We start from the raw sequence: 17,369 nt of genomic DNA on the forward strand, positions 1-17,369 counted from the left end.
GTGCTAGAGGAAGAAAGAAAAGTATTACAAATGTTAATTACAGTAGCTAGCATAGGAATATTGCTTTCCAAGCACTGAGTGATTAAAATAATCGAATCTCTTGCTTTTTCTTATCTTGCAACATATCAATTGTCTCGGTTAAATCCAGCACGCCTTTCATGTCTGACTCATTGAAGCTGCCCTTTTGTAAGGTATGCGACTATTTATAAAACTGCCAGAGTGATGGATCAGGTGTTGAATACAAGTTACAGCCATACATAGAAATATCACCATCAAATGGTCATAACATCCGTTTTTCAGATATATGGATGTTCCTCTCGTTATCTTGCTTTGTTTATGTATGAGTGGCTCTGTCTTCATGCTGCAATATACGAAAACCAGTAAACTCTAGAGTACTTCCTCCTGCTGATGGAGTTGTTACTACCTTCTTGTGTTTTTGCTGCTAATGAAGACACATATTGTGTTGATGGTACTGATTGTATTTGCACAGTTTACCAATAAACATTATGTCCAATATGTCCAATGATTTAATGATCACAGTGTCTGATCTCAAATAGATGGACAAAAATCTCCCAAGTATTTAAACTAAATCGTTAAAGGGAAAAGTACTTTTTGTAATGTGCACTTGCATGATAGGAGAGAAAAAAGAGAAATCTTCAAAGTCTCTAGAAACTATGTTTCATTTATCAGTGATAAGCTTTAAGCAAAATCTTAGAAAACAGCACCCTAAGTGCCCTAAGTAGTGACATATAGTTAATTTGTTTGATGACTGGAAATAAGATAGATATTGGACATAATGTTTATTGGTAAACTGTGCAAATACAATCAGTACTCTTAGTTTAGCTCAGTTTACCCACCATCTATGACAACAACCCACAGAGCTGGAGTTGAAGATAAACTATGTTACTACAAATATTCACGCCTGCTATCATGTCTACAGCATAAAACGATTAGAAAGCTTACAATAACTTATCCCATTTTGTTCTGGCCTCTTTCTCTTGTCCTCAGCCTTGTTCTCTCTATTCCTATGAGACTACTGGAACTGCAGTTGACTGTAATAAGGGACTGCAGGGAAGAGCACTGAATACTAAAACGGCCAAGCCACACAGCCCGCAGTACATTTCGATCCAACCCTCCCATGACTGGGCAGACGGCTCCTGTCGGGCTATAGAATGATAGTGGAGCAGTTATTAGTGGATAAATGCTATTACTGAACATCTGTCGGCATGCCGCGTATGCAACCATCATTTTAATAAGCTGCTCATGACAAGGTCTGATTGCAAAGTTTGGACTCAAGCACAAGTAACACAAGTATAAGCTTGAGTACCCAATGAGACTCGAGGGAAAATGACTTGTTCTTGGATTCTTCATCTAGCAATCAATATCTGTGAAGTCTGCAGAACATTCATCTTTTGCTTTGAACCAATCTGAATGACTTTCCTTCTCCTCTAGCAGGTGCAGTAGTATGAAGTCATTTTTCCTCATTCTCATGCTATAATGTTTCTCAGCTGGCCTTGTGCTCTCCAAATCAGTAATTTTAGCAGGCTATGTTTAGATAAACTCAACCTGATTTTTCCTGCTATGCTCTCATAATTTGGTATCCCACTGTCAAGCTTTCTAGACTTCTCTTTAAGTCTGCAGACTTGCTAGATACCTTTTAGAGATTTTTTTGAATGGCGACCAAAATAATTTACAGCAAACCTCTGAAATAACCTAAATTACATCACTCTTAAATCTCACATCAGTTTCATTGTGCTGTAGAGAAGAATGTCTTGTGTGGCTCTGATGGAAAACTGTTGGGAATGGAAAATGACCCTTAAGATGCCATCATGTGGAGATAATGATGTCATCAGGGTTGTCTAAATGATACTTACAGTCTTTGTTAAGACCTTGTGGGTTAGGTTTGAAAGACCTGGGAATTTTACAAACTGAGTCTCCTTTACATTGCATACTAACACGATATTGTGTAAATGAGAACTGAACAGATGTATTAGCAATAATTAGTGTGAGATTTGCTTACTAGACATAATCAACCTCTCCAAATTGCATTGCAACTTCTCAGACTGTCCACTGACCTTTAAAATAATTAACCTTTGTATAAATGTATTCCAAAAGCATAAAAATAATACTGGAAAATATTGAATTGAGTGAAAGTTGTCATTTGAATTTACAATTGTGATAAACGACTTTATCAATTAACAGCAACTCTGATCGGTATCATCGTGATGACACCATCATGTGATGTAGAGAAGACATATTGCTTGAGTATACTTCAGTGTGAACAGCCTGCTGGTAATGTAATACTTAATATTGAATACTGGCAAAATGCAGTATGCAGTTAGTGTGGAATTTTAAACACAGGGTCAAACTTTGAAGATTATTGTGTTGCATTATGGTAATATGTTTGGAGCTTGACCCTGACTAAGGACTACAACTCAGGATACCGTAGGCTGATAATGATACAATGTGTATAGTTGTGACATTAAATATGGCTGTCCGCAACCTTAGTCGACTAACACTCATACGATTTTATTAACTAACCGATAAGTTGATTTTTGATTGACAGATATGTAAATCTGTTGACTAAGGCCAAAAGACAAAATAGTCGACTCATCTTCAACATTAGCTACATTACATCCATACAGCCCTTGTCACATACCCTAATCATGAAGTCCAATTTGTAAAATAGGATAATAGCTTGATCAATAACATAAATAGGCTACACAGGTGCTGTAATTGGCTACGTTAAAAAAAATGCCTCAAGCCACAACATAATGAGAAACAAAAATAAGCTATTGACGTGATAATAGATATCACGTTAGATATCATGTTACAGAGGGAATATATATATATATATATATATATATATATATATATATATATATATATATATACACACATATATATATATACACATGTACCATATCTGCATTTAAACTGTCCCAAAAAATGAGACCGCGCGTTAAAAAAGTGAGTTTGGGCACAACTCACTTCGCCGTTCCCCGACGTGACACGTGTGGAGGCTCACGCGGCGCACAAAGAGTCCTTGTGCGACCACAGCGACGTCAGCGTCTCTCGGGCCCCGCGCCGAGTTGGTCGGGGCCAGCAGCAGCAGCAGCAGCAGCGACGTCACTCCCCGGCGGCGGCGGCGGCATCAGAGCACCACGGACGGCCATCCGCGCAGCAACGAGTCGCTCCCGGAACTCGGCGGAGGAAGACGGCGCTGGTCCACGGCTCTCCGCCTACGAAGGGACCGCCTGGACGGACTGCGACTTAGCCGCCTCTGGAGCTCAGGTACACCGGAGACGCTTTCACGTGGACGCGGTTTGACTCATGTCGAGGAGAGTTTCATGTGTTTTTATTTATTTATTTAAATAAAAATGTTGTTCGTGACGAGGAACAGCGTGGGGAACCAAACGTCGCGAGTACAATGAGTAGCTCCCCGCACCGCGGGACGCTACTGTGTTGCTGTGGCACTCGCCAGGCAACGTCCCACCTGCTGCTGTCGCCGCTCTGTTTCTTTTACTCCTGTCAACCAAAACAAAATACGAAGATATGGAAACGGGGCGCTCTGTCATTATGCTTTTAAATTCAGCCATTCATTTGTGTCCTGATTTTATGTGCGTATGTGTTTTTTTAATTTTTTTTAGCTGTGCTGTTTTTTTTTAGCATTGCTGAGACTTGCGCTCGAGTCATTTGCATTGTGCTTGTTCACAGCAGGTCACTTTGATAATAGCCCCTGCCCCTCCAGTACCAGCACTCCACACTGGGCCTTGTCTGTGGGCTATGTTCGGCTGCTTTAGCACACAGTAGAACGGTCCTTGTCTGTTTTGAGTGTTTTTCCATTCAAGTGCTCTTGTGTGGCTCTCATGACAACCCAGGCCATTTCCACTCAAACACAGTAAATGCTTGTCATTCCCTTTTGTGACTGCTGTCTGTCTGTTTGTTTTCATAGTGTCTAAGTAACACCCAGGACCACCAGGCTTGAGCAAACACAAGATGGTGATGACCAGTGTGGCATCCCTCAGAAGGACATCACTGGCCATGGACACAGAGAACAGATGTTTGCAGTGAAGGTGCCTCGTGCATACTTTCCTATTTTGTGGCTTAGACAGCTGCTGCGGTTCGGCATCAGTGCATGCCATCGCTAGGCTGGTGATACAAAGAAATTCCATTATCCCTCTCCTGTCTGCTGTGACAGGGAGGAGGAAATCACCATACCATGCTGTTGTGAGAGCAGGAAGAAGGAGGGGGAATTATGAGTCAGAATGGAGAAGAAAAGAAAACTGTCACTCTTCAAATCCGCCTCTAAGCTTGGTAGACAGCTCACACTTATTTTAAGACTACGACCAGATCCATTTTCAGCTGGCATCTAGAACTGTAGCACTATGTGGAGACCTTGCTTCTTTTGGCCTTCCATCAATTATTGCTGAAACCGTTTTACCTTTTCTCAAACGGTTACGTCTGTATACATTCCAGGGATTGGAGTTAACATTTTGAGTGCAGCGAGGTGCATCCAAGGCATTGTTCCAAGGCTCTTTTCATTGTATTTTAGTTAACACATCTCCTTATCTCAGCTGTCAAGAGGGAGGATTCTTTTCTCCAGTAACTTACTCTGAGCAATAGAGATGGTGGTGGGAAAAGGGGGGGGGTGGGAGGAGTGCGAAGAACAGAGAATGACTGTGAGGGAGTGAGCGTGTTTAAAAACGCAGCCACTGAGTGACTCTTGTATCCAAGGACGAAGGTAGCAACGCATCCAACTGCCACTCTGCACCCACGGACTGCTCTGAAGAAATGAGGCAAACACATAGGCTCTCAGCAGCGCTCATATAGACACTAAACAACTTGCCGGCCCTTCTTCACGGGGCCCCCCCGGGGTTTGACTTGCCTCTCTGGAGTGCCAGGGCTGATGACTGAGCAAATCATGACAGCAGCTAGAGTGAACTACACAGAATGTTAGACGCATTTGGCTTGGAAGGGCGTTTCCTTTTGTTTGTCTGTTTTTTTACAAAACAAACAAAAAAGCTTCTCTTGTTTCACCGGCGTCTTTGCACCTAAACTGGCTTGCTTTTGTGTATGTTTTTGGCCGAGGAGCAGGCTGGAGAGGAGGTAGTACCGGGTGCTGCGTGCCAAGGTGGACCTGGAGGTGTGGAGGAGAGCTGAAGATCATGGGTAAATCAAACAGCAAGCTTAAGCCAGAGGTGGTGGAGGACTTGACAAGGAAAACCTACTGTGAGTACCTTCACATCTTTTTCTTTTTGCTTGTCTTTAGAAACAAACTCTTTTCATCTGGCCTGTATGAGAATAAAAGAACATTGTGACCAAAGGTAAAAGACTATATATTGTGTGAGGAATCCATAAGATTAAGACTAAAATATCAGCTTGGAATAAGCTCCCCGTTTTATTTTAAATGTGTCGCGAATTGTGATTGGTTATGGTTTGGCAGAAGTTGCAATAAGCATCTTTAGGAGGGATATATGATATAGGATCATGGAGTTACTTAGTTTGTTAGCAGCTATCGGGCAGTTTTTTTTAGATGAGGATGTGGTTTTATATGCATATCGTGGATCCTCTGTATTATGTGAGTACAGAGACGGAGATGGATAGATTAAGTGAATTGGTGTGATCGGATCGCAAGTACACAGATTTGTGTTCTTGTCAACTTGTCAGGACATTGCGAATTGACGGCGCTTGATTTCCTCACCTTTAGCACTAATTTAGTTGACGATCTTCTGCTTTACGAAGACATATTCTTCCCCTCTCCAGTTTTCAATAACATTTGATCAAAAATGATCAAAATGATCTTTGCTCGTAATACACTATATTAATCATTTGTGTGTTATTTCTGGCATACAGCATTATTATTATTTGAGCAGTACAGTGTGCAGGTGGGGGTGGGAGTTGACATCCACTGGCTGCCTAATGACAGTGTTATTTGTGTGGTGGGTCTCTTCAGAGCAGAACCTTGGAAGGCTGTGGTGGCAGGAAATTGCTGTGGAGGAAGATTGGGCTTCGTGCTGGGCTGCTTATTGCTGTCCTCTACTCTTTCTTTTTCTCTCTCTCTCTCTCTCTCTCCCTCTCTCTCACCCTTTTGCCCCGTCTCCTTTGCTTCATCCCCTAATTGCCCTCTTTGAGCTGGGAATGGAATAGTATAATTAGTATCTTATCTGGTTAGCATCGCTGAGAGGGGCACCAAGCTAGGGATCATTTCCCTTTCTCTGTTGTTGCCTGACTTGAGACTCTATCATTTCTGCTTTCCTTCATTCTGCTGCCTCTTTCTCTTGCTCTCCCATGAGACGCTTTTTCTGCAATTTTAGTCCATGCTTACCTCCTCTTCTTGACAGATTGGGGACTACGTCAATTTAACTGTGCCTGTGTCTTTTTCTTTCTTTCAGTGATAGAAGAGTAATGTTAGGGTGTTTCCCCCCCCCCCCCCAGCAAATGATCCTATCTGTGTTGACAGGCCACTAACAAGGCCAGGCCCCGAAATATGACCTGTTCAGTTAAACATTGGGCTGTACCAAGGTTCTGGCCAGCTGCTGTTTTTCCTGTTCTTAGTGAAAAATGGTTGCAGCCTCACTTGTACTTAATCCACACCAGAAAAGCTTTCTGTTCTGGCATCACATGGAAATGCCAGCAGTCCTATTAAAATGTCTGCAGGATGTAGGCTCGGCCCATGTAATGGCATGATGATTTTGTAAGTTGTCAAAGTGTTGCAGAGTGCAAGCTGGATGTGTTCTCGCAGACCCTACAGGGTCAACCAGCTGAGTGGGCTCTCCTGTAATGGTCTGATTGCATTATTGCCCATCGCTTCCAACTGACTTATGTAATAAAATGTTTTATTAAATCGTAGCCATGAAAAATTGCCTCAATATTTGGCTACATTGATTTTTGTCGCCAATTTAACGGTAGCTCGGCTTGGTTGACAGCCAAGAGATTGACCCTGACATTCATTGCCCAGGAAAGGGTCACATGATGGGTTTATTGGGGAAATGATGAGCAGAGCAAATAGAATCCGTAATATATGCAGACAAGCGCCACCTGGCCTGGCCTTCTTATCGATAGCTCCTATGATTCTGCTCCAGCGCTGCAGTCGTCACATTATGGAATAAACATGTGGATTTCATGGTAAAGCGTTGACTATATTTGGTCATGGTTACCATTTGCAGTAACCATGACTATGAGCTGCTCACGGTTAAACATTACAGTAGAATATATTATCGATTAACTAACTAGCTGTTTGTTGTCTAAATATGGCTGTTGCTTTGCCCCAGGATGAACAGAAGTGGTACAGTAGTAGACGGCGTCTATCCTCAGACTTACCGTGCCATGAATACACAAAGTCTCTCAACCTGGTTAAACTAATGTAATTGATTTTCAGTCCTTGTTTTCATTAGCGACCCTAGGGGCCGAGAGGCTGAACATTGCTGTGGTTACTTGTGAGAAAGTAAAAAGCCGAGGGAAAGCCATGAGGGATTGGTTGATTAGATCCTGGCAGATAATGGTGTTTGTGTGGGAATGATAACACATCCTGTGTCCCAAACTGTTCTCTAAATCTGTGGCTGACCTTCATTCCCTCAGTCTTGTGTTATCTTTGTGTGGCTCCACGGGGCTTTACTCATACTTGTCCTCTACTGTCCTGGCCAGCAGATCATATTTTACATCTCCTCTGATTGTATGCAAGAATCAATGATAATTGCACGTTGACACCGAGTGTGAATATGTGAGAAAATTGGGCCATAATGATTAACAATGCAGCTCCTCTAACAGCATCGTGCTTCTTTTCTTTTTCTTTTTTTTTAGGGCAGCTAAAGTTTTCCTTGAAGCTAATGTCACTCTTTATTTCTCTTGCAGTTACTGAGAAAGAGGTGCAACAGTGGTAAGTGTGTGCATTCATTATTAATGAGATGTGTTTTCCATTTGTGATGTGAGGTGGGGGTCTTTTCTTGTGTGAAAAATTGCAAAACCCACATTAATATATTTTGCCCAGGATTTGGTCCCTTGAGTTCATGGATATTGTATTAAAATGTGATTTGAAGCCATTTCAGTCACTCTACCCTGAAGACGGATGCGTTCTGAAAACAGTGACTTGGAAGCATTACTGAGACTGGATGACTTTGAAGGCTGATAGCACTGATGCAAACGCATACATGTTGCATTCCTCAACCCCTTTTCATCTAAATGTGAAAGGGATGTCTGATAACAAAGGAATGGCCGGATGCATACGGTTGTTTCACTTTAAGGCAGTTAATCACTACATGGCCACATCGCCTCCATAAGGTTGCCGATTAGTAATCCTCCCTGTCGGATTCTCCACCACTTATTATTATTATTATTATTATTATTATTATTATTATTATTATTATTATTCAGTGTGACCTGCACCGGCATCCTCTTGCAGAGGTCTCACCTTTTTGTGTGATCCCAGCCTGAACTCCCAGCGCTCTAACACGTACTTGCATACCTCAAAATGAAACGGAAACGCCTCAGATCGCGATAAGTTGCACAACTGAGGTGAGAGTGATCATTACTGCGAAGATGTGAATTTCTGACAGTCACTGACAAGCGACAATGCATCTTCATTTACAGAGACGATTGAAGCATGAGCGTGGTCATCACCATGTTTTTGCTGCGTGCTGCTCTTGGACTACTGTTTCTTTGGAAATTAAAAGCAAAGAATAGTGTACATCGGAAGAGGGAGCACTGCAATGAAGCAATTACTCTTCCATGTTCACACTTCAGTTCTCCTGTTCAGTTGGTTTTGCATTTCATGGCCAAATTCTGCATGCATGAAAAGAACTCTGTCTCCGGAGATAGTCGCAGTCTTTGTCCACGGTTAGGGGACAACAGGGTGAAGGAGCCACACTTACAGCCTAGCAGCAGTGGCAGCAGCAGCATTATATATCACTGTGCATCGGCCAGTCAAGAGCCTCCTAGGTGGCCTGTCTCTGGGGCTGACTGCACTGGGGCGGAATTCCCCCCCCCCTCTCAAACCTCCACCACTCTGGCTATGCAGCCAGCTAACTCACCATCAATTTCTCACTGTCTTTCACAGCAGAGTCCTCACTTGAAGATCACCAGCAATCAACACGGCTGAGTGTGAAGGATGGAAGGGAATTTTACCAGGGGAAATGCCAGATGGCGTGTAATTAGAGCGCAGACATAGAAGAATTAGCGGGGTTAGATAAATGCCTGTGTTGTGCATTAAATTTGTCTCCCTTCCTAATTTTCCTCTAAGGAAACATCATTAGTATGCTCGAGGCTCACCTGAAGTAGTAGCAAGAGAGACATCCGGCGCAACTCTTTAGCAAACCACTATGGCAGATGCCGAGGAGTAGGAGCCAGTGCCAGTAATGCATACTTAAGCTTCATGCTGGCCCCCCACTGTGATCTGATGCACTGTCACGTCTGCTATGTTCCTGCAAGTCCAGCGCGAGTTGAACTTAGAGTCCAGTCTGTGTATGTGTCTTAGCACCAGTGTCACCAAGTCAGATTTCTTGGAACATGATGTGTTCTTGGCAAATGAAGGTGATATTATAACTCCACTGCCAGTATGTTAAATGTGGTAGTCAGCCTGACATGTTTATTAATCTCTGACCGGCCTGTTACGTTGTGGCTAATGTATGCACCAGGTTTTGAGAAGTCAGAAGAATGTGTGGAATAAAAACAAGACTGGTTCTTCTGCATCAGTTTCGGTAAAAATTTAAAAAAAAGTCTCCATCCTGACAGTTATAGAAGTGCAATGCGTCCATAAGGTGGTCTTAAATTAGTAAAGACTGATCTTCAAGGACTCTCAGCAAGGAAATAAGTCCTATAAGTGATCTAGTATTGAACCATAATGTTCTGTGACTCTTAATAAGCAGTATAAATATCAATATTCCCCTATTTAATGACAGCTTTTTGTTCACTGTGACTGCACCTTTGACACAAAGAATGTGTCTTTTAAATACTATATAGATACACTGTGACAAACTAACCCTATGCTCTCTAGCTATGCTCTACACTGTATGTTTCAGTAGCCGTTTATGTTGGTTGCTGGATATAATATTCCATAGTCACACATTAAAGTGAGTGAAGAATTCAGGTGACATGGGTCTGTATTGGATTATGATGTGTATTGTGTGCTCTGCACTTTGAATTCCAATTAGATTGCATTCTGCATTATAGTGGGGAAGGCTTTAACTGTACTACACATCTTTAAATACTTCGTGTGACATTCACATGGTTTTGCTGAACTTCTTCTCGGCATCTCACCATCCCTTTGACTATATGAAGCTGGCTTCATTATCTCGAAGGCAGATTAAAAGTAAAGAATTTAACGGGAGTGAGGAGCCAGAGAGTGAGAGGAAAAGATCTGCCCTGGCCTTCATTACTTATCCAAGCTCTCTCTTTCTTTCTCTTTCTCTCTTCTTTTCTCTTTTCCCTCTCTCTCTGGCCGTAATTACAGCCCAGCCTTATTCTGAATCCGAGACGAACATGCAGTGCTCCCTCGTGCGTCATTTTTGCTGTTGATCAAGAGCAAAAGCTTTTTGCGATGCTTTTTATAACTAGAGTGTTATTGTGTCCTCCTACTTCTCATCTAGCATTTATTTTTGTTAAGACCAACACTCACTTCCTCTCTCCCTGACCTGATACGGTCGAGTTAGACTTCGTGGCTGCTGTGTTCCTTTTTATGAAGACGCACGAGGAATCTGCCTACCTCTGAGTGACGGCGCATGAAATCGCTTATGAGATGCTTCTATGTATAGGCTAATAGAGATATTAAGTCACTCTCTAGATGTGTCGTTTCTAGGCGTTTCAGCCTAGCATATTATCAAAAAAGGACTAGAGAGTAATTTGATCAGAGTTAACCACTCTTGCCTTGCTATTGGATTCGGGCGATCGTCTTGGCAAATGAGGCAAATGGATTTTTGTTCATCCACACTCTTTCAAACTGAACCGGCATCTTTGGTTCCACTCTTGTCTTGATTATGTATTTTCGTCACATTATGAATGTTATTTTAATTATTTAAATGCTATATCTGCGTCCTTTTCCTTTTTGTTTTTCAGGTACAAAGGCTTCATTAAAGATTGTCCCAGTGGGCAGCTGGATGCTCTCGGCTTTCAGAAGATATACAAGCAGTTCTTTCCTTTTGGAGATCCCACAAAGTTTGCCTCCTTTGTCTTCAATGTCTTTGATGAAAATAAGGTTTGTAATCAATTTCATATGTTGTATTGTCCTATGACAAAGCATAACATATATAATAATAATACAATATACAAATATTATTAATAATAATTAAAATAGTCAACTGACTTTGTTACTTCTGTCTGGTGTTGCTGCTAGATAAGGAATATGAAGGTAGTCTCAAGGCCCTTGTCTCGGCCACAGGTTACACAGAATAAAAGAAAAGAACAGAATAACAGAATCTAGAATAAAAGAGCAACATGATATAATATATATTTATTATTCCATAGCCCTTTTTGCTTTTTTGAGTGAAAGGAATTGCATACTATCAGGTTCATATCAGAACATGATTATTTATTAAATATTTGTGTGTTTCAGACACCTAAATTGTATTGAAATTCTTGGCCATTGTGTTTGCTAAATATACAGTATAAGGACTTGTTGGACATTCCAGGTTTAGTAAACTGTGTTTAGCACTAATGTAATATTATTAGTGCAATCAAAAACATTTTGTGACTCTGACCTTAAGACGGGGCAGATATTGGTAGGTGATGCTCACTTTGTGGTGCTATCAGGGCCACAGTCCATTCTTTGTGAATTCGCCCATCAGCCTGGAGCCAAATGATTGCGATATTTTTGTGCTTTGTATATTTTATCAACTGTAAGTTTAGTAGACAGAATTGTAATATATTTCTCAAGTATTGAAGGATTTTTATATCAAAACACTTCTTAGATCCTTTGACAATTTGTGAGCAGATGCAAATGATTCAGTCCGAAAAAAAATGATGAGTCATTACATTAATAGTAACACATTGTAACTTTAGTTTTGTGCCAGAAATCAGTTTCCAAGAGTGTTTGCCAATTTATTTTTCTAAAATTGTATATGCATGTTTTCTTTCTTTCTTTTTTTTATATTTGAAACTCCTGTTTTATGCGGGCGCATCTTTTAAGGATTTGAAGATATGATGAGGGAGCACGTTTGAATGAGGCCTGTTGAAACTGTTAAAAGCAACATTTGTATGGAATAATCCACCCCATTGCAGCAGTATGAGATTATTCAAATTGTGTTTAGGAAGACAAACTGTGGATGAACAGCTCCTGGGATGGCGGGGAGCCCCTGGAGGTTTATTGACTCCGTTAACAGGCGTTGTGTCAGGAAGATCAGACAACCCCTCCGTCTGATGTTTATCTGTGACCTTCATTAGCGTTAGGCACCCCATAGTTGGAGAATGCATTGATCTTAAAAGTATTTATGACTTATATAATCAGCCATGCATAACTTCAGCATTGTCTGGCTGGTCAGATGTCTTGTCGAGATAAATTTGTCTGACCCCAGGCCATGAAGAGCGCTCCTGTCTTCTGAAAGCAGATGCTGCACTTGGTTACAGGTCGGCAGCTGCTGTCGCAGAATGTTGGGAAATCTTTTTTTAATGCAACACAATCCTTTAGTATCTGAAGACTATATGAATTGACCAAAGCCTGAAGGCTCCGCTACCAGGACGTTGATATATAAACATTGCTTGTTATCCGCAGGCGGTTTTCACTGTGTGACTGGCACGTCTTTTATGCAGAGCCTTTTAAGCATTTAATTTGAGTAAGTCTCATGAGGTTGATGGAGGCTGGAGGTCATAACTCGGTGAGTTGGTCTGAATTGGCAGCGTTTGAGTCACTTTGAGCCTTTCTTTATCCATGTTAGCAGACATTTCTCTCCACTGCACAGAGTGTGGCCTCACAGGAACGCTGAAGGCCACAACGTTGGGAGGGTAATTCAAAATGTTGAGCTCCTGTGGTTCCATGCAGTGCGTGGGAGCTCAGAGGAAATAAGTGTCAGAGTATTTTCTACCTTGTCAGGCAGAATGATCTGCTATGCCCTTTCATGATGTTCCCCACTAGTATATAGTGATTATTTGTGTGCTGTAACTTTAGGTCGATGAGCCAGTTGCATCCATCTCACTAATGACCAGAGGTGACAGGTTTCTGCCTCAGGAGAGAGCCAGGTGTAGGGCTAAAATAGCAACTGACTTGGAGCAAACGTCTGGCCCCGTTTTCAGAAGAGTACAGCTCGGACATCATGAAAGACCAGCGAGGAAATCATGAAAGAACAACGATGTGTGAAGAAAGATCCTCATCTTGTCTCTGGGCCATTCTCTCTCTTTTTCTCCCTCCCTCCCTCCTCTCACTGTAGGATGGACGCATCGAGTTCTCTGAGTTCATCCAGGCCTTGTCAGTGACATCCCGGGGGACTCTTGATGAAAAGTTGAGATGTAAGAAGATGCACCCTGCTTTTGACATTTAAATGACATGATTCAGGACCGACTGCCATGCATTGCATGTGAAGGAGCACTGTTGGTTTTAGAGAACAGCAAATAGGGGATTGTAGGCATGCAACGGTCAATATGTTGCTGACCTTTTTCTAAAAATACACCGAAAACTTGCAACTTTAGCTGTAACCCTAAGTTTTAAACCTGAAACAAAGTGTATATAAGTGTGTATATAATACTGCGGTCTCTTTTGAAAGGGTAACAGCCATACAATGCTGCTGCCTGTCTTTCACCACTTCCAAAGTCCTGTTGAACACGTGGGCTTGGTCAAATTAAAAACGTATTGTATTTTAATGTCACAGTAGCTTCCTGATCACAGTATGTGCTCAACTATCCTAATATATTTTAACATCTTTCTCGTTACAGGGGCTTTTAAACTCTATGACCTTGATAATGATGGCTACATCACCCGAGATGAGATGTTGAACATCGTCGATGCCATATATCAGATGGTGGTAAGTTTTACCAGACATCAGACATCTAAATCCAAAATGTTTGAATGGTACAACGTGTAATTATTCAATATTGTAGGGGAATACTGTGGAGCTGCCGGAAGAAGAAAACACACCAGAAAAGCGAGTGGACCGCATCTTTGCAATGATGGACAAGGTTAGTATTTCATTTATTTTTTCAAGATTATTTTTAAGGATTTTATAAGAGCATGTTGAGTGAGATGTGATAACCTTGGCCGTTGTCAAGGACTCTCAACCAGGTGAGCTTGAGGTCACCCTCACATTAGTATTTTAATATCAACATGCTATCAAAAGACTGATGTGATAGAAAGTGATAACGCCCTAGTTTCTGTACCATTTGATGTGACTATAGTATTACATCAAACTTTGACTGACTGAAACAAGTGCAATGACTAGATTAGTTTACCTTTTTTAGGAGGACTAAGTCTGCCTTTGTTGCCACCCTCAGGGCTTTGAAATGAACACTGTTAAGTTAGCTGCGGCCATCACAGCGTCACTAACACCGCCTGCAGTCTATAAACATCCCATATAGTCTCTTCCACTACTAGCCCTCGGTGCTAATGCCCATTCCCTCAGCTCCAAGAATCTGAGTTTAGTGAAAGATGAGATGCAGCGTGCATGGGTGTGTTTGTCGGCCCATTGGTCTAGCTGTGCAGCAGCACTTAGTGATTTGTATTGGCAGAGAGTGGCTACCATCCGAGTGCACTGAACCAGAGATCAGTATAGAACAGAAGTAACATGATTTAGCTGTAGAGACTGTTTTGCCCCCTGCTGGTAATTCCATGCTACAGCATTACGGGGCTTCAGTTTCATTGTCTCTTGTTCCTCTTCCAGAATGCAGATGGGAAGCTGACTCTGCAGGAGTTTCAGGAGGGTTCAAAGGCAGACCCTTCTATTGTTCAGGCATTGTCTCTCTATGATGGACTTGTGTAGGAATGTAAGGTGAGTGGGTATTAATGAGCTAGTACATGCATGTTTCTCTGCTTGGGTGTTTTTTCAACCCCAGGCTGTGCTTCAACTCAATGTGGTACTGTCTAATTCTTAGTTCATCAGAGGAAATAATACAAGAAAGGAAATTCAGTCTGTGGGCTGAAACCAAAGTGAAGAAACTACTTTCTGCTCACAGTTTGTTTCTATGAATTATTTAAATGGCCCACTTGTTTGCTGGCAATCAAATTGTCTTGGAGTGCAGAGTGAAGAGCGAAACAGCTCTCACTGCCTAATGTAATGCACCGGCCACTGCCAATTGTTGCTGACATCCTGCTCAGCGTTTTGTCAACTGCGAAGTGAGCTTGTAAAGACATATTTTAGTAATGCAGTAGCTCTGTTTAGGGATTTGTCTTGCATGAACACACCCACGTGTCATGACACCACTTACTGTCATCTATTCAGTGGTGATCGTTCTTACGATTTCTCGGATGGATCCATCTCTGCAGCCACACGCCAGTCCCACACCATCACACCTGCCTGGGGAGGAAGCCACATTTGACCTGCTTCACCCAGATGTGGACTGCAAACCTTTTTTGTCGCACGACCGTACGGCATTCGTGTCAAGTAGCTGTTAATCTACATTTCCGGTACAAATGTATCCTCTGATGTGACAGAAGTCCAACATGTCGGCAAAAACCCTCATTTATCCGTGCTTCACTTGGCACCGTGTGAGTCTTGTGGACCGTGTACGAGCGTTTCTGCAAACGCAGTGTTGTGGTTTCCCCGTGGACGGTCTGAGGAACTGAATGCCCCCGAGGTGTTGGTGTGTATGCGTCTTGGTCACATACTGTAAACCAGGGGATGCACATGGACCGCTCAGAGGAGCTCTGCTGCTGCTCCTCCACCAGATGCAGAGACTCTAAACCCGGGAGAATCTGGAAGAATGTGTGACTCTGTGATGATGTGTACATTGTATAATGTAAATAGAATGGTAATTTATTTTCTGCTTTGCTGCATTTATGGGAATTTCCTCACAAGAATGGAATGAAGTTTTATTTTTTAATCCAAGTTGTTGAAACGTATTGCACTGTATTTTTCCTTTTTATTGTGGGATGTATTTTTTTTTTTCTCCCATACCGAGGTTTCCTTTTCCTGAGAGAACAGGTTTTTATTTGAAGAGTGTTTAATGAGCCGGGAGTTTTCTATGGTTCATTTTACTATGTTTGCAGTCGCTGCATCCTATTGTGTTTTTACTTCCCCGTTCCACTTGCGTCTAGTGTCTGCAGTGTTGCACAGCCGCATCCTGAACGACATGACCAACCAACACTGCAAATTCTCACAGCTTGCATCTGAACCGAGGCTCACTATTTCCTTTGAGAGCATCACACTGCCCTCTCAGTCGGCACACACAGAGCTCTGTTCATTGAGAGGCACACACAGACATCACTTCTGGTTGTAAAACTTTTATGCAAGCTTTGTGGTTGCAATTGTCTACTTTCCCGTGTCAGGCCAGAGAGCATGTAATGATGCCATTTGTTTTTTTCAGTCTTGAATTGTTTTAGTTCCAGCATTTAAGATGTTTTATCAGCGTCACTGATTTGTATGCCTTATGCAAATGATAATTTACTGAATGATAAATGTCATCTACTTGTTGATTAACAGTATAAGAGCACAAAATAAAATGTATTTAAGTGAAACACTTTTCTATTACTGCATTCTTGGTCTTTGAAACTGATTAAAAATACTCTGGTTTATGTGTTTTATATCACTTCTCAAGGCTATAATCAATATTCCACACACCTGGTGTTCATTAAAAATCATCCCTCCCGTATTGCAGAGTTGCTTCACGTGTGTGTGTGTGTGTGTGTGTGTGTGAGAAACTTTGAAACACAGAATCTTAAACTTGCTCTTTGGTGTAATTCTGTGTTTGTTGGTTGTATTATGAAGTACATAACACATGATGTCAACCGGCTTTCTGTTTTTTTTTACTTTCTCGAACAGATTCAAGTGATATCAAGAGGAGGTCAGGAGGGTCCAGAGCTTTGATTCAAGCCTGCTCTGTCCTTTGGCTACATCTTTGATTTACTTGGTATTTTACTTTTGTGGTTATAAATGTCCCTGCTAACTTTCCAGCAAGTGGAGAAGTTTTGAAGTCCCACATATTCTGGGTCCCTTCCAATTAAACTTTGGAATAAGACAGTGCATTATTTACATTAATACAATCTGGGCTGCCTTCCTCTGTGTGGTCTGATCTCATATGCCACAGCGAGTCATCGAGTGCATAATAATCAATAATCCAAATCAGCAACACAGTAAAAAAACACGTCAAGCTATTCCACCCATTCATTTGCCAAGGGGAGATTTCTCAGAGTGGGTTATGTATAAAATTAGATTGGTGTCAGCTGAATATAAACGATGGCTATTTATAAAAACGAGGCTGTTACTGAGACAATGTTCTCGGCGGGTCCAACATACAGC

The 17,369-nt window shown here is 41.8% G+C and overlaps 1 protein-coding gene across 4 annotated transcripts; it reads left to right on the forward strand.

Moving 5' to 3' along the window:
- The first annotated feature begins 2,951 nt into the window (after window positions 1-2,951).
- Window positions 2,952-16,726, forward strand: ncs1b (neuronal calcium sensor 1b). Of its 4 annotated transcripts, XM_034541439.1 has the most exons (10): window positions 2,952-3,294; window positions 3,956-4,076; window positions 5,098-5,232; window positions 7,855-7,879; window positions 11,050-11,188; window positions 13,353-13,431; window positions 13,855-13,943; window positions 14,020-14,097; window positions 14,796-14,903; window positions 15,354-16,726. In XM_034541439.1, exons 3-9 carry the CDS (start codon window positions 5,169-5,171, stop codon window positions 14,892-14,894), a joined length of 573 nt encoding a protein of 190 aa, XP_034397330.1. In that variant the 5' UTR covers window positions 2,952-3,294; window positions 3,956-4,076; window positions 5,098-5,168; the 3' UTR covers window positions 14,895-14,903; window positions 15,354-16,726. The 4 variants fall into 4 exon arrangements, with proteins under 4 accessions (XP_034397330.1, XP_034397332.1, XP_034397328.1 ...); XM_034541441.1 differs by lacking the exon at window positions 3,956-4,076 and having other exon boundaries at window positions 3,040-3,294; XM_034541437.1 differs by lacking the exons at window positions 2,952-3,294; window positions 3,956-4,076 and adding an exon at window positions 4,726-4,955 and having other exon boundaries at window positions 15,354-16,592.
- The last annotated feature ends 643 nt before the right edge of the window (window positions 16,727-17,369 follow it).

This window comes from Cyclopterus lumpus, chromosome 9 (assembly GCF_009769545.1).
Source record: "Cyclopterus lumpus isolate fCycLum1 chromosome 9, fCycLum1.pri, whole genome shotgun sequence".
In the NCBI taxonomy this organism is placed as follows: Eukaryota; Metazoa; Chordata; class Actinopteri; order Perciformes; family Cyclopteridae; genus Cyclopterus; species Cyclopterus lumpus.

Bases quoted from the DNA above. Each gene is read 5' to 3' on its own strand.
- ncs1b (XM_034541437.1), top strand. From the start codon at position 4,910: ATGACTGAGCAAATCATGACAGCAGCTAGAGTGAACTACACAGAAT. The intron at 4,956-5,097 runs GTTAGACGCATT...GCCGAGGAGCAG, and splicing joins TAGAGTGAACTACACAGAAT to GCTGGAGAGGAGGTAGTACC. The intron at 14,098-14,795 runs GTTAGTATTTCA...TTCCTCTTCCAG, and splicing joins TCTTTGCAATGATGGACAAG to AATGCAGATGGGAAGCTGAC.